Source organism: Crocuta crocuta, unplaced genomic scaffold (assembly GCF_008692635.1).
Source record: "Crocuta crocuta isolate KB4526 unplaced genomic scaffold, BGI_CrCroc_1.0 scaffold884, whole genome shotgun sequence".
NCBI classification, from domain to species: domain Eukaryota; kingdom Metazoa; phylum Chordata; class Mammalia; order Carnivora; family Hyaenidae; genus Crocuta; species Crocuta crocuta.
The window spans coordinates 1346971-1368885 of record NW_027529549.1 but is presented as its reverse complement, the minus strand read 5'-3'; the positions used below and the strand labels follow the sequence as shown (position 1 = coordinate 1368885).

Here is a 21915-nt window from a genome sequence, read left to right as displayed (position 1 = left end):
TATCAAAAAAAAAAAAAAAAAAAAAAAAAAAAAAAAAAAACAGAACCCCTGGATTGAGAGATGGCTGCCTAGAATTTCACTTGAACAGATAACTGTTAGCCTAGCAGGAGGAAAATCAGTGGTAGACAGCAAACATATCTTTTGATATTTTTTCAGGTATATGGAGTTCTTCTTCTTATTCATGAAGCAGTTCAGAATCAGGGAAAATACTGTTTTTTGCAGTCCAGTCTATCTTCTTTAAAGATAATGAGAATAGTTTTAGAATCCCAAAATGTTTTAACTGATCAAATTTGGTTTTTAGTATTGTCATGAGCTTTCTTATTTTTCTATCTTATTGAGAAGTTGGAAAATGTTGCATTGAGCATTGCTAGCCTGATTTCATTTTAGGAGTGAGTTCCTTATAATATATATCATGTATATCATGTACTAAGCCTGAAATATAATAATAATAATAGTAATAATAATGGCAAATGAATGGTACTTTCTATGTATAGGCACTATTGGATGTATTATTTATGTGTAGTCCCTTCCTGACCTTCTTAGAATGTGGGATCTTTGGGACAGGATTCAGATTCTGACTTTATAGCACTGGCATTTGTAAAGTGCCTGACATATTGTCAGTACTCCATAAAATTGAATTAATAATCATGTTGGGAACTGAGCTAGATATTTAGCTGAGAGATAATTTCAAGCAGAATACACAAAATCATTTTCTTTCCATTTCTGTCACTGTGTCTCTGTCTATATCTCCAACTCTTTGTCCCTTTGTCCCTCTCTTAATTTAGTTCTCAAATCAATGAGAATTGAATGTAATTTTAAGATGATCCTTACACAAAGATGTATAAAAACAATTATTTTTTAAAAGGTGGTTTGAAAGAACCATCGTCTTAAAAAGATGAATAAGACATCTATGTTACTTCACTGGGCGAGCTCCTCTGGTATTAGAGGCCCTGTGTGAGATGCTTCAAGCCAAGGTACTCTGATGGCCTTGGTAGGGCTCCCACATAGATATGTAAACAAATAAATCATTATGCAATATACAAAGGGCCATAATGATGACATGAATAAAACACTAAAGGAAAACATTAGAAAAACATTACAGATTTGCAAACGCCGTGAAGTAAAATGTATACTTTAGACGTCTTAACGATGAAAAGCTATCTGAATCCCAGAAAGGTTAGTAATTTCTTCAGCTGATTTTTGATGAGTGGTCACATTTGGAATTACTTCCCACTAATTTGATCTGGATTAGTCCAGACCAGTGTCTTTTCCACATTTTCATGTTGCATCTACATGATATCCTTCTTCCTGAATCCTAGAGAGAAAACTCCTTAAGGCTGGATTCCAGCTCATTTTGCCTGACTGGGAACAAACTCTCCCTTGCTTACCCTCTTGGGGCTTGTGATGGCTGAGTGGCAAAGACAGTTCTCACTGAGTTCCCTTCCAAAATGGCTTCCTCAGAGACAGCCTGGGCAGGAGCCCATTAAATCCCTCAAAGCCAGCTTGGATGATGGTCACGGGTTTTCTTTCTTTCAGGTCTCTTGTTTGGCGTGATGTGTACCTCCATGGCTGTGGCTGCATCTCTCATGGGAGGTGTCGTGCAGGTAATGAAAGAGAGAAAAGACACCTGTGATTTCATAGTAACTTTTTGGCCACTTTCTATGCTAAGGCTTTGCCTATCCCTCCAAGTGCCACATGCTGAGACTCTGATACCAGGTCTGAATTAAATAAGCATGCAAAATTTCAACCAAAATTGCTTTCAGAAGGGGAAACTTTTAAAAGCTACTAATGGAAGTCAGTTATGGTACACTGCCCTTTTAAAATCCAGATCTGAGCATGTATGATCCTGAAATAAAAGTAGTAATGATAATTATAATCACAAGAAAAATAATAACAACTGCTATTAATGGAGCACTTACTATGTTCTAGGTACACAATCCCAAATGTTTTACCACATTCAGCTTTTATCACTTCTCTCAGGGTAGCATGATTAATATACTAACTTTACAGATAAAGAAACTAAGAAATAAGGAGGTGAAGTGATTACCCCAGAGTCACAAAAGTAAGGAGTGAGGAGCTGGCATATGAGCCCACTTCTATTATCCAGGATGAACTGCCTCCCGTACGTCCAACTTCCCTTTCCATAAAAAGACGGTACTAGAAGGAACCTCAAGGATAATATGGTTCAGCATCTTCATTTTGTAGATAATTACAGAAAAGAGTGAAAATACCCTGCTCAGGTTCTCACAACTTGTCAGTGTCTGAGGGAGGTATATGGCTCAAGTCTCCCGAGCCACCCCTCTTCCCCTTGCAAATTGGCCACCTTGGAAGCAACAGCAGATAAGCTCATCTTCAGATTCTACTTCAGTCCTCTATATCTCCCTTGCATCTTTGCATAATTTCTTATTTTGAATGTTTATTTATTTATTTTGAAAGAAAGAGAACATGAGCAGGAGTAAGGCAGAGAGAGAGAGGGAGAGAGAGAACCCCAGGCAGGCTCCATGCCCAGCGCAGGACCTGACTCAAGGCTCTATCCCATGACCGTGAGCTCATGACCTGAGCCAAAGTCAAGAGTCAGGTGCTTAAATGACTAAGCCTTCTGGGCATCCCATCTTTGCATTATTTCAACATCCTTTATGTTATCTTGGAAAAGCATAGGTGTTCAACAAATGTTGCTTCAACAAAGAAATGAATAAAGGTTTATGAATAGCAATCACTGATTTTTACAGAACACGTCTTATTTTGCAAAGCTGTGCATCTGACTTGATCCTTCTAATGACTACTTACACAGATTACGTTCTTTCCATTTTGAGCTCCAGAGAGTAAGTCAGGGGGATTGAGGGATATGATAGTTCAGTTGTCTACATATAAGAAACTGTAGGACTGGAAACCCGGTGTTCCCTCCAGTAAGCTAGGTACCTACGGTTTTATCAGAGATGCTTGAAAACCTCTTCCCAGTTTTTGGAGCACTTTGCTATTTGCTCATCCACACAGCAGCACTGACAGGTTTAGTGACCCCAACAGCATCTTTTATCTTATCAAGTTTACTTCCATGCATTCATGGGGACCACATTTCGAAGTCAACTCTGAGGGCTTGTACCCCACTGCTTTCTCCCCTTTACCTAAACATTATTTACTATTAAGGAAGTATCAACATGCTGATTTTAGCAAGAATTTCAATCACTAAACTGTTCTCTATCAGAAATGTTTGCATTTTAATCTTATTTCCAATTGATGTAGGAAGGGATCTAGAATACACAAGGACCTACAAGACTGGTATAAAATAAAGTATTTTATTTTCAGCTTGCAGTGAAGAAGGGATGATTGTGAATGATGTTCTCATCTGCTTGTCCTTATTTAGATGGATATGCTGGGCCCATGTTCTTAATTGTTTAAAATGTATTCCCCACTGTTCACACATTTGAGGAGATGCTGGTTGGCAAGAAATGAAAATTCTGATCTCTTGTTTCCTAGGATAGATATTGTCCATAGGATGTCCCTCTCATTTCTCTAAATACATCTTATTTAACAGATGCAGAAAGGCAACTATAATTCCCCTATTTAATTTTCCAAACAGCTTTGCTATACTGAATATAATGGGACAACATTCATATTCAGGTTTTACACATGGCATGATTGAGGCCCAAGTCTCATGGGCATAAGGGATAGAGCCAGGTTTAATATCATGTTCATAAAGCCACTCCATACTCATGGTGTGTATTTGTGGATGGTGCCTGGGTGGGCAACTAGAATCTTCTTCAGCAAATGTCCTTTTACTGTTAAAGCTTATAACTTTATAAAGTGTGTTCTGGAGACCTTCATTCTGTGAAATGCTCTAAGAAAGCAAATTTCCAATATCAAGGACATTTGGGAAATGTTGCACACTGCATGCCCTTCTCAGAAATCCACAACCACATTAGCACATTGAAGGCCCTGGGAAGTCCTAAAATAAAGAAATCTGCCTCACTTTATTTTTACTTCGTAAAAAAATTTTTTAAATTTATTTTTTAAAGTTTTATTCATTTAAATAATCTCTATACTCAACATGGGGCTCAAACCCATGACCCTAAGCTCAAGAGTTGCACACTCTTCCAACTAAGCCAGCCAGGAACCCCCAGTTTTACTTTATTTTTTTTTAAGGTTTTATTTATTTTTGAGACAGAGAGAGATAGAGACAGCATGGGCAAGTGAGTCAGAGAGAGAGGAAGACTCAGAATCCGAAGACAGGCTCCGGGCTCTGAGCTAGCTGTCAGCACAGAGCCTGATGCGGGGCTCGAACCCATGAACTGTGAGATCATGACTTGAGCTGAATTCTCACGTCCAACCGACTGAGCCATCCATTGCCCCCCCCCCCAATTTTACTTTAAAATGTGACCATAGACCATATGGAGGGAGGCAGAGGGCACAGGGGGTGAGGGTGGTGGCAAAAACAGGGGGAGGGAGCAGGTAACAGCAGCAAAGATCATGTGTTAACTAGTGATTTGCAGAGTTCACTTTCAGAAAGGCTGTTCTATTGATTATGCTTCTATCTTAATGACTATCATCTAGTTCTGCTAAGGGCTGTAATGAGTTCCAAGCATGTTCTTCTCTCCAGTTAAGAAAGTGCTTCTTAGGTCTCCAAAGAGCCCAACAATCAAATGACATGCCTCGGGAGTCAGAGAGCTCACTAACAGGGTAGGTAATAACAGTTAAAGGAGATAATAATAGTGGATAACACTTGAAACTAATATAACATTGTATGTTAACTAACTAGAATTAAAATTAAAATGTAAAGAAAAGAAAAAAGAAAACAATAATAGTAGATAACATTTGAGGGGGTGCCCACTATGTGCTCTGGAGTGCTTAGTCACTGCTCTGACCTTTCTCAGATTACACATTGATTACTCACAGGAAAACCCAGGAAGCAGGCATCATGATTCCCACTTGATACATGAGAAAGCTAAGGCCAGTAAGGCAACCCCCAGCCCAAAAAACATGCTCTTTTTCATCACCCCCAGTTTGCAGGAGCAATTTACATGAGATTTGCCTGCTGAGAAGAAAGCTGTTGGATGAGATTTAAATCTTCCTTCAACAGAACCTATTTAAGAACAACAACAAAAACAAAGATAAAAATTAACATTAGTTCAGCCGTGTAAGTTACATAAATACATATCTTCAAAAGCCAGAAACTCTTGATTTTTTTTCTCTTTCTATCATGTGAAGACCTTTTTATACAGAAACATATTGGCTGGTGACTTTATGAGATTGTTAATGTATTTTCCTCCACTGGGAGGGATAAACACCTTTCCTAACTTATTGATTCTCTTATATACTAGGTAGTAAATTAGCTTCCAAATTCAGCAACCAGGGCGACTATGAATTCATGCTATCAATCAGCAGAGGAAATGTCAGGAATATTGAATTAAGTATTGACTTTAGGGAAGAGTATCGACTTTAATCTTATCTGCTTCTATCTTGTCAAAGATCTATCTGTGACATTGACTTCATAAAAAATTAAACTGGAAAAACAAACAACAATGCATTGCATGCAGCTCATCTTTCTAGAGAAAATAACTCATATTACAGATGGAGGGGATTTGATGGGCTCTTGGTCCTATCTATTTTTCATAAAGAAGGCACTGAAACAGAATGTGTCTGAACTAATATCAGAACATTCACCAAATCAGAGTTATGAGAGGCAGGGTCAAAGTTAGAATCCAAATATTCTGACTATTAGTGATGGAAACTTTCAAGAACATTTTTTTCCCTTAAATAAAATGAACCATTATGAGAGTCTGTGTTCTTAACATTCTTTTTCTGGGGGGCGCCTGGGTGGCTTAGTCGGTTAAGCGTCCGACTTTCGCTTAGGACATGATCTCGCGGTTCGTGGGGTTGAGCCCCGCTTCGGGCTCTGTGCTGACAGCTAGCTCAGAGCCTGGAGCCTATTTCAGAGTCTGTGTCTCCCTCTCTCTCTGACCCTCCCCTGTTCACACTGTCTCTCTCTCTCCCCTAGAAATAAATTAAAAAAAAAAGTTTAAAAAAAAAACATTCTTTTTTTCCCCCATAGACTGCCTATAGGAGAGAAAATGTGGGTTTTATAGCCAAACAAAGCCAGCTTAAATCTCTTATATCTTACCTCTTCCATTTGCTGAATGGAATATCTTTAATATGTTTTCTGTCAGTGCAGTTTTCTCATCTATAAAATTCAGTTAGTGGTATCTACTAAACAGGGTAATTGTGAGGATGAACTGAAGTCATTTATCTGGAGTGCCTGGGTAGTTCATATAGGCGGTGCCTGACAAACATTAAGATACACATAGGATCTTTATAGAGCATACTAATCTCAGCTGTTGATATAAGAGATCTAAGAGAAGCATTGAAACAACAAGAAAGAGGCTGTGCTGCAGGATAGCTGTGTGTGTGTGTGTGTGTGTGTGTGTGTGTGTGTCTGTCTGTGTGCACATGCATGCTGGCACCCGCCCATACCTGTTCACTTGCATGCATATCAGTGCTTGTATGTCCAAGATTCTTGAAAGGTCATGGCACAAGGCTACAAGTCAATAGCAGTTTAGTTGAATGAAAGCCGTTTGCCAAGGCAATGGGATGAATAACTTAGAGACTAAGACATATGGAAATGCATTTGTCAAACTCCCTCAATCTCCAAAGAAAATGGAGCCCTTGAAAATGGGATATGAGATATGGAGTATCTAGTGGTCTCCCCACCATGTCCCAACTGAATGCTTCAACATCTGGGGGGGGGTGGGAGTGGGGTAATCTATTATTATCAAAGTGATAGAATAGTTAAAACAAGATTAGAATAAGTGATTAGTTTGTAAGACATGAAACATAAGTTATATTTGTTTTGGTACATTATAAAACAAAGGTTTTTTTTTGACAAGATAGAAAATGTAAACAAATCAGTGAGTTCCACCTTAAGGGAAAACTACTTCTACCAAATCCAAATTACCTGTGTGTATGTATACACACACACACACACACACACACACACACACACACAAACACACACAAAGGTATGGTTGCATGTATTTTTATTATTTTATATAATACTTACCATTGAGCCCAGCAGGAAGAAATGACTTCCAGAAAGCACACAGGTAATGAGTGGTACAGGCAGGACTAGAATTAAATTTTATCCCGGGTCTGAGAGAGAAAGAGAGTGATCCCAGTTGGCAGTGGATTCGGGGGTGCGGGCACATTTATCTGATCTGTCTTGCTCCACAGGCTGCCCTCAGCATCCACGGCATGTGCGGGGGCCCAATGCTGGGCCTGTTCTCTCTGGGAATCCTGTTCCCTTTTGTGAACTGGAAGGTAAGGATCCTGCACGGCTCTCCGTGATTCCCAGCTGAAGCTTCATGAAGCCCAGCTATCTTCTCTTTTTTCTCACTTCTCCTTGGAAAGGCCATCTCTCTGTGCCAGGGGGAAAAATGGTGACTTTTTTCAATGGTAGACCTAAACAGAAACCAAAGCCTCCTATCTCTGACTTCAGTGAAGCCTGTTTAGAAGCAGAAAACAAGGAAAGTAAGAGGAAGACATGAAGTACTGAATGTTATGCCATCAGTGTTGACCTTTAGGGTTTACATGTTCTCCCTAAATTCAGGGCTCACAAAATGAAATTTAAAAGATATATTGAATTCGGGAATAATTTAGGTTAAAGACAACTTTGAAGACACAAAACACTGTGTAGATTTCTCTTTTTTCTCTATTTTATTTAAAATTATAACAAATTTAATTAACTTAATTAACTAATTTAAGAAGGGGAGAGTAAACAAAACTGGTGTATTCTGATAGCTGGGTATTCTTGCCTTTGCTGGCTTACAAGCTAATTGTATTTTTTTTTTTGTTTTTTAATGTGTATTTATTTTTGAGAGGTAGAGAGAGACAGAGCATGAGCTGGGGAGGAGCAGAGAGAGAGGGATACAGAATCAGAAGCAGGCTCCAGGCTCTGAGCTGTCAGCACACAGCCCAATGCGGCACTCAAACTCACAAACCGTGAGATCATGACCTGAGCTGAAGTTGGACATTTAACCGACTGAGCCATCCAGGCGCCCCTAATGATATATCTTTAAGTAAATGTTGGTTGGATGACTTTATAGTAAATTTAAATCAAAATGAGCATTTACTTAAAAAAGTAATATAATACTCTTAAAAACAGTTTAAAAAATCATAATTTTCTCAGTCTAGAAAAATTGTCATTTTTTTCACTATTGCCATTCATATACTTATATGCATAAACATTTTTAGAGCCTTTAGACTACAAAAACCTGGCTCTACATATTTTTAAATATATTTTAGGGTGCTCAATGAAGCTTGAGTCACATGGTATCTAATTAGGTGACTACAGCTATCTGACCCTTGCTGACCTCTATCCTAGATACATCTTATGGACCTAGGCAAAGAGCATGGATAGGTAGGGAGCATTTGGGAACTTTTAGTGCTTTCGTTATAGTCTTATTTGTTTCTGTTTACTTTTCTGATACTGAGATTGACAAGGATAGCTATGTTTTGGAGAGATAGTATGAAGGAAAGCAATAAGACCATGATAAAACTAATAATGAACTACAGAATATCTTAGTCATTACACATTAACTTGTTATCTATGTTAGTGAATTGTGGCTCTTCCATTTAGTCCAGAAAACCACCTTGCTCCAGAGGAAGGTAAACATTACAAATATGGGTCACCTCCCTCCCCTGCATCACTGGCCATGGCTGATCCTACTCATCATCATGGCTCTTTCCACAACATGGGGATGGACTTCTTCCCAGCATGGTTTTCTAGGCAGCTACTATAAATCACCGACGGTTGAACCTCCTGTTGAAATCCATTCACTGGTAAGCCAGGGGTCAGCAAACTACATCCCTCAAGGCAAATCTAGCCAGTGTCCAGTTTTTGGTATGGCCTGCAAGCTTAAAATGGTTTTCACATTTTTAAATGACTGGAAAAATTAAAAGAAGAACAAAATTTCGTGACCCACAAATATATGAAATTCATATTTCAGTGCCCAAAAATAATTTTATTGCTTATAACCGCTCCCCTTTGTTTACATAATGTGTACATCTGTTTTTGTGCTATAGAGCAGAAACTGAATAGCTGTGACAGACATTGGATGACCCACAAAGCCTAAAATATTTACTAACTGGCTGTTTGTAACAGAAGTTTGCAGACTAGTTTGGTCTAGAAGTCTAGACCGAAGCATACCTATTCAAATCACATACATTGCTTTAGTTTCCCCAAATAATAATGAATAAACATTCTGTCCTGTTATCTAAAAGTCTTTCTCTGAATAAACAGAGAAACTACCAAGTTATTTTCTCTCACATAGAAGGGTCAGCTTTCTAGTGGAGGCTGGGAGAATTCAGATTTTATTTTCCAGTGGTCCTGGTCAGTGATAAACTGCTCTTTCTCCTTTGTAGGAGAAATGACTCTATCACTCATTGACTTTTCACTGTTTATCTATCAAGAAGTATAACCCTTAAATAACAAGACTGGTAAATATGCTCGGTAGTATTTAGACACAAACAAAAAACTTCAAGCTTGTAAGTCAGGGACTCTGCTAGAATCACCTGGAAAGAAATATGAGAGAAAGAATTTCTATATAATAGCTTATAGTGGCTGTAAATAAAAAAATGACCACATTGTCTCCATTTTCTGATATTTTCACAGGCTCATCTGAAGTTCCTCTACTGAGAACTGAAGTCTTCATAGGCTTTTCCCCAAGTTTTTAAATATAATTGATACATGGCACTGTATAAACATAAAAAGTACAGAATAGTGAATTGACTTACATATTTGTGAAATAATTACATTAAGTTTACCATCATCTCCTATGGACAAAAAAAGAACAAATATTCTTTTCCTTGTGATGAGAATTCTTAGGATGTACTCTCTTAACAATTTCCACATATACCATAGAGTGATGTTAACTATAGTCATGTTGTATGTCTCTCGACAGATTAAATAGTAAGAAGCAGCTAAATAGAGGGGAAAAAATAAGTTCCTGCTAGAAACCTAAAAATAGTAACTATTAAAACATTCTCCTGTGTTTTCATTTAAGGAACAAGTTATTCCTAAATAAAACTGCACTGTGGGAGTTGGGGAAAAAAAACAGTTTGGGTGTGCTGTTTCCAGCACACGTGGCCAAGACTTAGGGTGGACAGTACGAATCTCTGAGGCATGGACTTTTCATCTCCTTTTTCTTTCAACAGTTTTGTCAAATCTCTCATTTTTCTCTCCCTTCATCAAGGGTGCACTGGGTGGCCTTCTGACTGGAATCACCTTGTCATTTTGGGTGGCCATTGGGGCCTTCATCTACCCTGCCCCAGCATCCAAGACATGGCCCTTGCCTTTATCAACAGACCAGTGTATCCCATCAAATGTGACAGAATCACCACCTACAGAGCTATCCAGCAGGTGTGTGGACCTTAAAGATGGTGTTAAATCCCAGGGAGTGGGTAACCAGGTTTGAGGAAGATGCATCCTCCAGGGAGAAGTCTGACGAGCCGGGTCATGCTTTCCTGTGAGAATCCTTCTGGGCAGTGCCCAGCGTTGAAAAGCCACATTCTAGGATTGTGCTCCTAGTAGGCAGTCCTGCCTACATAATGTATGAACCCTGCATTTTCTTGCTTTCATTTGCTTCTGAGTTTCATTTAGTTTAGAACTATTCGTTTCCATAAATCTTACGAACACATAATATCAACCTATTATAGTTCCTAGGTCCACTATGTTTCTTCCCTCCTGCCTGTGCTTATTCTATCCTCTTTTCTTGGAGTGCTAGATCTTGGCCCTAACTACCTTGATTAGCTACTAACTAGTCTTTAAAAACAAGCTCACATATTGTCTTACACACAAGCTTGGGTCTGATACTCTTTTCAAATGCTCACAGAATCCTTTGTTCCTAATCCAAGGTGCTACTATTCCACTTTATAATTGTCTATTAGCTCCTATATGTAGACTGCATCTTACTCATCTTCTTATCTCTGATACCTGCCACAATTCTTGGCACTAAATCTTGGCTCAGTAAATGCCTAAAGAGTGAATAATACCAAAGAAATGAAAGGCACTCTCCTCATTGTACTTCTTATAATTTAGTGCATATGTTGTAATGCTTATAATGCAAGGATAGGTTGGATTGCGTGCAATACAGAGCACAGCTAGTCTACAATTGATTCTTTAAAAAAAATAACCAAATAGCCAAAAATAAAGTGTTGGAATTTTGAGAAATTCCAGGCGGTACAGTGAACCCTCAGTAGGCCTCTAAGTCATTGTGGATCATAACATCAGAACTCATGGAACTATTGACATGTGCTATTGCCATCCACAGACCTGCAATCGCTGACACCTGGTATTCGCTCTCCTACCTTTACTACAGTGCAGTGGGCTGCCTAGGATGCATTGCTGCTGGGATAATCATCAGCTTCATAACAGGTTGGTTATGTGGATTCCTCTCTTTGGGGCCAAGAAAGACATGGGCTAGCTTCATGCATTGGTGGGCTAGATGGATATCTTACTGGTGTGATTTTGGATCCACGGCAACAAGCCCTTCTTCCCAAAGACATGTCTACTCTTTTCAGGCTCATACGCAAAAGCATTCTCCTGATTATCATATATATATATATATATCATATATCATATATATATATATTTAAAATATATAACATATTTTAAAACAGCCTCCATACATTGCGGGAAAAATAAGTGATGTTGCAACACATGGCTCCCAGAAGCCACAGTAAGAAAATCCTTTGTAATATAACAATCAGTAAGAAAGGTTAAATATTAAGAGCAGTTCTTTCCTCCTTCATCTCAGTAAGAAACTGGAGTTTTTCTCATAACACCTCCTATCTCACAGATGAGCCTTAACCAACATATTAGAAGGGGAGTCTTTCTCAAATTCATTCAAAGTTGTGATACACTTGGGGAAATTTCAAGTGCAAACTCCTTTTCTTGCTGGGGGAGAAACCTCCTGATCCACAGGAAATGGTCTCATCACTTTCCAGCTTCTCCTTTCTCATGACTGATGCTGTCATAGTCTTGTAGTTTCTGTTGACAAATGTGGTTTCAACCAGAAGGGGACGATGCTTTTCCAATGCATGATTCCTAAGGTCCTGCTCATTAAATAGATAATACATGTTCTTGATTGAGGGCAAATACAGAGCTTCCAACCTGAGTTCTATTTTCATTTTCAACCTTCCTATCTTTGAGAACTGTAGCCCTAAGTTTGGATTTTTTTGTTTACTATCTCCCAAAGGCTTCCTCTCACCAAGAATAAAACTAAATTTAAATTCATATGAAATAAAACCAATGTTACACTGTATATTAACTAATTAGAATTTTTAAAAAAACTTGAAAAAAACAAACAGGGCTGCCTGGGTGGCTCAGTCAGTTAAGTGTCTGACTTCTGCTCAGGTCACAATCTCATGGTTCATGAGTTTGAGCCCCATTATCGGGCTCTGTGCTGACAGCTCGGAGCCTGGAGCCTGCTTTGGATTCTGTGTCTCCCTCTCTCTCTGGCTCTCCTCCACTCGTGCTCTGTCTGTCTGTCTGTCTCTCTCTCTCAAAAATAAATAAATGTTAAAAAACTAAAAAAAAAAAAAATCCATGTGAAGTAAAGAACTCTTTCTTCTTTGCAAGGCTCAGCTGCTGCCCTAAGAGATGAAGTATCTAGCTTAGCTGATAAAGTGTCTGATATTTTTGTGGTCTATTAAGAGACAAGTCTTCTCCGCTTGATACCCTGAGAATGGTTGGGTTCAGGATTACATTTTTCTTACTCAGAGCTGCCCTTGGTTAGAAGTTTGAGGTTACATGATGCCCTTTTTCACTACCCACACATACACATACACTAAGGAAAATGTAGTGTTTCAGACTTTAAGGTCATATATGTTCAATTTATTGTTTCATCATTTACCAAACCATAGAATAATTATTATTTCCTTACATATGCAAGAAGAATAACAATATATATTTTATAAGGATTAGATATATTTTATAATCTTCCTAAAATATGCCTAGTACATAGAAGGCATTCACTAATAGAAGAAATATTATTAAGAGGAGTACAATTTATTTGGTTGAAAGTCTTTTGACAGAGTAACATAATGCCAGGAACTATATCACTTAAACTTCAATTTGAAGCTTTAGGAATCTACATTTTTTTGTCCCTAGAAAGAAATTTGAGAAAAAAGCTTGTAGACTGGCAGTGTCCGGTACAGAGGAGGAATGGGATCAAGGTTGTAACCACTACTCTGCTACCTCATTTAGGGACACTCAGACTAAAATGGTTACTGAATTAATGACTACCATTGAATGAGATTGGGTATTCGTGAATACTTATTATGGTACCAAAATTTGCAAAAGTTCTAGGCAGGGAATATTGTCAGCCTTTAAATCTTGGTTTAAATATCAATGTGGCTCTTATTCTACAGCAGGATTTGAAGGAATGGGACATTGGATAAGTATATTTTATTGACTGCAAAGAAGGTTTCAGGAAAGTCTAGATTAGCTGAAGGGAATGTCAGGGTATTGCTTATTCAGGATATTAAGGTGGAAGGAAGAAGAAATGGTAAACATAATCTTTTTAATTTTACAAATATTGACTCTGATTTGGGTGTAAAGCCCTGAGTTTTCCTAAAGGAGGAAATTATGACCTCTGTCATCCCCTATGTTGACCTACAAAGGATTAGAGTTTTCCATAATCCATCTTTAAAAATAAATATGGTGTCTCTGCTTAACTCTAAAACTGTGAATTTGCCTGACCTGACAGTTTGTGGATATTTAAAACCTATCCTCCTACTCACTTTGAGCAGTTGCCAAACTCTGTCTATTGACCAGTCAGGCCTATTTTCACCCGTATACTAAGAAGTGACCTACTTCGTAAGTATACAATATTTAAATCCTTATAGAAGACCTAGAAACATGCAATCACTTAATCCATCTGTCTTCTCATTAATAGGTTTCCAACGTAGCAAGGATATTCAACCACTGCTAATTAGACCTGTTTGCAATTTATGTTGCTTTTGGTCTAAGAAATACAAAAGACTGTGCTGGTGTGGTGTGCAGCACGATAGTGGGACTGAGCAGGTGAGCTGATGTTTGAGCTTCTGAAAAACACACATGAACTCAAAGGGATTCCCTTGTTGCCCAATTAAACCATCTGCAAAGGTGGTGTGAGAAAGGAAGGCAAGAAATATTACAGTCTGAATCTAGTTTCAGCTTCAGTTAACCTCAGTTAATTAGCTTTTGAACACATAAATATGTTGATAGGTAAATGCACCCTTGGGGTGAATTGTTGGCATTGCAAGTGGTCAATTTCCAAAATTCCTTTTAACCCTTCTGAGGGTGAACTCTAGGAAAAATATAAAAATGAACAGGAGCAAAGGAATAAAATAGGGGGCACAATCTAGTACCATGGTGAATAGCATAGGCTTTAGAGCCAGCCCTGGATGTGATCCTGGTTCCATGTCTTACTTGCCTTGGGTAAACTGTTTCACCTCTTTCAACTTCAGCTTGTATCTGAAAACCTGGAGGAGACCATACAGTGCCATCTGGACACAAACATCTCTAGCTCCATGAAGTGTAAATATAGTCAGATTGACTGGGAGAACTTCTTAGGTAGAGAAGCAGCAGGCTGCACAGCTCCCTTTATCCCACTGAGAATTTAGACTAGCACTAGAGTCACCATCCAAGTATCATTAAGCTCCTATCAGCCAAAGGCCACAAGCAACAGCCTGTGCTCAGACCAAATCGAAGTTATGGATTTGATGCAGCCAAGAGATGGGTAGGGATCACTCCAGGGAAAGCAGGCAATGCCACCCTTAACAAGAGGGATATTGGGCATGTCTTTGGTAAGGTTTGGGTTCCCACTGAACGCGGACAGGAAATCTAAGTGAAGTTGAGAATGCAAAGAAAACTGTCTTGGGTGCATTTGGTAAGAGAGCAATAATCCCTCAGAGTTATTACAGCATTTGACAACAGCTGGATCTCGGGAGATGTAATGTTTCCTGTTAAGTTTGCAAATAGTCTTATCTATGTCAAGCCTCTCTGTCTCATTAAGTCCAAGAATGTTTTTTTTCCCTTTTTTTAGTTAGGGCTTATTAACATTCTTCATTCCTACACATTTCATACTTTTAGTACTCTAGAAGACAGACTCTTCACCCATCTCACATCACCTAAGCGGTCAATTGTTCTCCTTCCCCAAAACACCATATTAATATGGATGTGAAGTAAAGCTGAGGTTAACACTTACTGAAGAAAGGAGAGTGCCATCTTGACAGGTGTTCAGAATGCGAAGGCGCTCTGTTTTGTTGAGAAAGCAGCTGCTCAAGCACTGCATTGTTTGGATAAATGGATTTTGAGGAAGTTCTAGAAGGAAATAATCAAGCTATTTACTGATGTACAACTTATCTTCCTGGGCAAGAATTTCCTGGAATGAATGATAAATCCTGTTGATACAGGCAGCTTCTGTTCTCAAGGCCGAGCTGTGAGTGGGAAGGAGCACTTAGTATGTCATTTTTGGGTTTTTTCCTGAAGAATGACATTGGGCAGCCTCTGGGGGAGTCTGCATGCAGTTCCCCCTGCTATGATCAAGAGGCCTTGCTGTTCACAGGAAGGAAGGGCACCACCACCACCACCTGAGACATAGGTTTGTGTCTCCTCAGGAGATAATGCTACTACCTTACAAGGCTACTATACTAACTGAGAGATATACAATATACATTTCTTCACACAACACAAGATATATTGCAAATGCTCATTTAAATTGTTCTTTCTGTTTTTATTATCATTAGAAATAGTACCTACATGAATTGAATCATCATTATAGTAATGAATTAAGAACTGGATTGTTGCCTTATTTACATACCATTTGATTTGATATCATATCATTTGATCATATTATATCACTTGAGAGGTGGTGCTAAGCAAGATTCACTGAGAGTGATTTGGAATACATTAAGACTAACTCTATAATATGTGTTTGTTGTTGTTTTTTTCATTTTCCTCAGGAAAACCTTGAGAATGGCAGTTCCTGGAAACAAGGGGCTGAATCTGTCTTACAGAATGGACTCAGGCAAGAAAACCTGGTCCACATTCCAGGCCATGATCCCAAGGACAAAAGCTATGACAATATGGCATTAGAGAAGATTACTCATTTCTAACACATGTATGCAAGTATAACACACACACAAAACATACACACACAGATACACACAGACCACATACTATGTGCCTATTGGTTAGCAGACTTGTGTGTTTGTCACTGCTAGAAGACAAGGATGTCTTATGTCTATTTATACTTATTTATAACTACTAATAAAATGACTATTCCCAGGAAATTCCCAGGATATTCTTTGGAAGACCCCAGCTTTCATGTGAGAAGAAAGAGCCAAGCCTTAAGTGCATTGGCAAACTTCCCTCTGTACTAAATTAGGACTGGATTTCAACACAGTGCAAAGAATTAGTCCCTTTGCTTTATGTCATATTAAACTTCAGCTTTTTGTTTTGTTTAGTTTTGTTTTGATAGTTCCCTAACTATCAAATATCTTGGAGTTTATGGGGAGAATGTGGAAGGGGGTATGCATATTAAATGCTTCTCCATTACTGCTGATAAAAGGAAGGAATGCCATCTACCCCAACCCTCATATCTCACATATATGTAGGCACATTTCACATCACCCCACACTGCAGTTGTAGCTGGAACATTTAAATGACATTAACCCCCTCAACCCGCACCCCCATACCTTTAAGTCCTCTTCCAGTCATTCCTGCAACTACAGTTGTCCTGACCAAGTCTTATAAATAATTTTGCTCAACCATGAGAGACTCTTGAATGCTGACAAAAACTGAGGACTGATGGATGTGGGGGGAGGGGGGGTGGGCATGGAGGAGGACACTTGTGGGGATGAGCACTGGGTGTTATGTGGAAACTAATTTGACAATAAACTATTTGTTAAAAAAAATTATAATTTTGCTCAGCATAGGAGAGGGACTGGTATATCTAGTTAGTGCAACAACCATAACTAAATATGCTTCTCCCTTTGTGCTCTTGATGTAGTATTTCTTTCTTTCTACAAGGGAAAGTATTTCTTTCTTCCCACCTTACAAGGGAAAAATGATTATGTTCAACAGAAGTCTGGAGTCTTCCCCAGGGCTGGGTAAAGAGGAAGAAGGCATGTCTTATATAGGAGGCTGTTAAGATGGCATATGGAAAACAATCTTGCAAACAGCTTACCAGCCCATAGATTTCACTAGTCATGGAGTCTTCTTTGGAGCAAAATACCTCATCCACAGGATTTATACTCTGCTTATTAAGCTCTTATACAGAAAGTCAACATGTTCCACCAGGCTAAAGAGGGAGAAGTAAAGATCTATACAGTTGAATCACAAAAATTATTTTTTAAGTTCTAGAGTAAAAGGAAACAATTGAACAAAAGTTAACAAACGGAGAGGCAGGGGGAGCTTTTTGGAAGAAGTTAAAAGATGAAATCCTTAAAAAATGAAAAAGAATTAGTGCCACAGGGGTTAAACCAGAGGAAAGATAGTAGGAAATGAGCCAACGTCTCAGTGTTGGGTCCATTAGGGCAGGTGTCAGATATTTATCTTGGTGGCCAGGTAAGATCAAAAGGCCTAGAAATAATATATCAGCAAAATAAAAAGAAATGGTCCAAATGGGCAAGGATAAGAAGTCCCAAAGGCTATGTTGTTTAGACGTAATCTGGGAGGAGAAAACTTTAAAAGAAGTATAGGATAGGGAAAAAATTATGTAACCAGTGTTTGTTATTAGGGAGAGAATATAAAAAAAATCAGTGGTAAAAAATCTGTGAAGGAAATAAAAAATAACTGGAATTTATAAGCCACAGCCCAATGCTTGTCTTCTCTCCTTCCACTCAATAGCAGAGGAGAATAGAAGGAGAAAAAGGGAGAATTGGGCTGTGGTTTATAAGGGAGATGAGAAAAAATACATTTGGAAAAAAATGAAGGAAGTAAAAAGTAAAAAATACATTTGGAAAAATATTTGAAAATGAGAAGGAGCAGAATTTCTAGAAACACTTTTTCAAGTCCAGCAAGCTAATGAAGGCATTGATCTAAAGATTTGCAAATTGAAAGACTCAATTGTTTTCTAAATGATTTAGTAGTTAGGACATTCCTATGAATTAGCGCCTCAAAAATACATTGGGTGAATGTTGCAATTTGGGCCAAATCTCATTGGTTTAGTTAGTATCTATGATTGGGAAGGGAAACAACCACTTTGAGGATGAGAATTGGATAAACAGCAGCCATTAGCTATGTGGCTTTTTTTTTCCTCCCAAAGGAATGCTTCACTGATGAATTACCCATTATTTACTTTAAGGAAGAGATAAATCAGTTACTATCCCTGCATCCTGCCTTCTCACCACACCCCCATCAGAGATGCTAACTCTGGAGAAAGAACACAGAGTGATGTTCTTTCCAGGCAAGAGCATGAACAATAGTCCCCGAAAGGTGTCTGAACTGATCAGTGGACATTCAGGCATCAGAGAGTCTGCCAAAGCAGACATTTTGAGCTGACAGCTCCCCTCTCCCCCAACCTGCCAGAAGTGCTTGAATGCCTGCATGAAGGCATGGTCTCTGCTGCTAAGAACCAGTAAGGCATGGAGCTGCCTCTTCAGACACACAGGCACTGGGTGAGAGGCTGCTGGGGGGCATACATATATATGGAATAATACATTTCAAGCTTTTGAACTTTGACTTGGAATTGTACAAAAACAAACTGTACCAAATAGTTCTTCATTTTACTAATAAAGTTTTTACTCACAAATTATCCCACAGATATTTCACTAGGTCAGCATTTTTCCCAGAAGGTTTTCTGGACACTTTTTCATTTTTTAGTCACTAATTCTCTTACCTGGGATGTTATCAAGGCAAAGAATGACTTATAAATGGAAGATATTATTATTAATATTAATATTATTATTATAAAAATGGCTCTGTCTTCTTTCTTTCATTGACTTAACATTCTGAGAGCTTCTAGAGGTCAAATAAGGATCCCTCCTAATTCTTCCTATTTTAACAAATATGGAAAAATGTTAAGGCTTCAGGTGGAGAACAGATGGGAATTCCAGAGAAAAACCATCACCCATAATGTTCAAGAACCTTATCAGTTGAGTTGCTAAACAGAAAGAAACCATGAAGTGCAGTCAATAGATTCAACTACTTTCTTGCACCTCTTCAGTACTGTCATTCCTCCAGAGGAATATCAGCTCAGACTTGTGTCAAGATTCCTGGTGCAGGATAAGGTTTGTCCAGTGCCAAGTTAAATCCAGGCCATGGAAACACGCTGAACTTGTGTCCGTTTTGGCCACAGAATGACCAGGGATATTCTCAATACATAGAGCTATGAATGATGACTTCTAAGATGGCTTAAAATGTGCCAAACTTAAGGCCAGTCTCTGTCTTTTAAACCCAATCACAAATATTAGTAAAAATGAAATGGAATGACTTCACTACCTCTTCCATACATTCTGATGAATTCATTTTGATAACTGATATTCTCTTTGGTATCATTTGGAGCAAGAAGTAGAGCTTATTTACTTATTTTGAAAGAGAGAGATAGAGAATGGTTAGGGAAGGGGTAGAGAGAGAGAGAGAGAGAGAGAGAATCCCAAGAAGGCTCTGCACCATCAGCACAGAGCCCGATGCAGGGCTCGATCCCACAAACTGAGATCATGATCTGAGCCGAATCAAGAATTGGATGCTCAACCATCTGAGTTAACCAGGCACCCCAAGAAGTACAGCTAACTGATGGAGGTGACCGATTGGTGTCAGACAGCTTAGGTTAGATGTAAGCTTTGACTTACATTTGATTATCTCAGTAATCTTGGGCAAGGCTTTTTAGAGCTTAGTTTCTTACAAATTAAAAGGAGCAAAAATTGTAGCAAAAAACCCTACTTAATAGGGTTGTCATTGTGAAGATTTATAGAGGTAAATCATATGAACTAGCATGGTGATTGGTCTCCATGAAACATTCAATACTTGTTAGTCTGCAGCTTATGAAGAAAGTGATATTATTTACAGTATTAATTTTAAATTAAATTGGTTCACTGTTTCTCTTTAGAATTTTCAAGATACTGGCTTAGGATATGAATTACTGAAGCAGTCTAAGAATTAGAAAGAACAAGATAATATAAACTATAGGGGCACCTGAGTGGCTCAATAGGTTAAGCATCTGATTTTGGTTCAGGTCATGATCTCACGGTTTGTGAGTCCGAGCCCTGCATCAGGCTCTGTGCTCACATCTCAGAGCCTGGAGACTGTTTCAGATTCTCTCTCTCTCTCTCTCTGTCTCTCCCCCACTCATGCTCCCTCTCTGTCTCTCAAAAAAATAAATAAATGTTAGAAAAATAACCAACTATAAACTAAAAGACATGTTACCAATTTCCAAACAATAGTCTTGGAATGGCAATTTTAAAAAAATATGATTTCTAACAGTCCTAATTCTTGAAAAAAAGGGGAAAAAACCCACTGTTATAAAGATAGATAAGTTTATTATTGAAAATGCAGTATTCATACTTGTGATTTGTTTAGTACTACATTGGTACACGTAAACCTTGATAAGTAATCAGCATCTTAACCCACATGTGTGACTCAGTGAACAGTTTGCAGCAACTGTGATTCTCCCAACAACAGCAGAATGAGTGAGGGCTTTTCTGTTGTTTAATTCAAATAATATTTCTTGAATACAAATTTCATTCTTTTGTGATTGTATAAGGTGCTACCATTTCATTCTAAAGAGAAAAATAAATAAACCACACACCAGGGGACTTGCAAACAATATTTCAAATCTTTATGGTGTTACAATCTCACTTAAACATCATTACAAAGATGAGATCAGTAAATAGAAAAAAAGGAGAGTAGTCTCCTTTTAAATTGTTCTCTTAGAAATAAGTTGTTTTAAATACTACAGACATTTTAGCTCTCTATGTATACATTTGTATATTTAGAAATTTCATGTGCTCAATCTCAGTATTGCAAGGTAGCTGGGTTTACTATAAAAGTTACCTCTTTTATCCAACATTAATGACCTTGAAGTATAATCTGCTTCCAAACAATTAAAATTTAATTGCTATTACCAATGATATTAAAATGAAACAAAATTTTAATCAAGTGTAACTCATAATTGATAATCATCTACTGGGTTATTTTTATGTGTAATTCTTGGAAAGAGTTAATGTTATTATTTTTTCCTCCTCCATTCCAATCTCCTGACCATATCAATCTAGATTTGCAAATGGCTATGTGAATAACAAGCACTCATAAGTCCCCTTTTCTATTATTGCACTTCTGGTGTTTGAATATCAGCTATCTTCAGAAAGACAGAGTTAAATATACAAATATTTGGCTATTTAATCAGAACATGGTGTGTGAGAAGATATCAGTGCCTCTCTCATTACACTCTCATGACAAATTAGAAAAATAATCTTACTGTATCATGGAAATGTTAGTTGGTCATCTTTCTGTATATTAGTGGAAATTTTAAGACTTTTTTTCTATTTTCAAATTTTATGTGTCTTTTTCATATAGCTAGAAATACTCTACATTTAATGCTGTATTTAAACAACTACTCAATTTTAAGAAAAATGTCTGTAGAATGAGTATAGATATATAATTAAGATATATAACTATTTTAATTATTTGTTTTTAAAAGGAAGTTCTGATTGAAGTGTATTTAAATGATCAATGTGAATATTTTCTACAGGGTTAGGAGTGGGATGCAAATAGTTATCCACTCTAAAATCTTTTATATAAACCTAATAGATTAAGGCAGGTTTACCAAGTCACCAAGTAATCACACATCAAAATAAAGTTTAACATACTCTATTAACATGACTTCTTTTACATATTTTGGATAATGTCCATAATATTTGGGCTGCCCAAAAGCTTTGGGG

The 21915-nt window shown here is 37.9% G+C and overlaps 1 protein-coding gene across 1 annotated transcript in view; it reads left to right on the top strand.

The window, feature by feature from the left end:
- SLC5A12 (solute carrier family 5 member 12) overlaps positions 1 to 16149 on the top strand; it is a 51039-nt gene extending 34890 nt beyond the window's left edge. Inside the window, exons 10-15 of the mRNA XM_077761419.1 lie at positions 1537 to 1604; positions 7222 to 7308; positions 10242 to 10408; positions 11319 to 11422; positions 13947 to 14074; positions 15997 to 16149. Coding sequence (XP_077617545.1) covers positions 1537 to 1604; positions 7222 to 7308; positions 10242 to 10408; positions 11319 to 11422; positions 13947 to 14074; positions 15997 to 16149 — 707 coding nt within the window. The remainder of the gene's footprint in view (positions 1 to 1536; positions 1605 to 7221; positions 7309 to 10241; positions 10409 to 11318; positions 11423 to 13946; positions 14075 to 15996) is intronic.
- The last annotated feature ends 5766 nt before the right edge of the window (positions 16150 to 21915 follow it).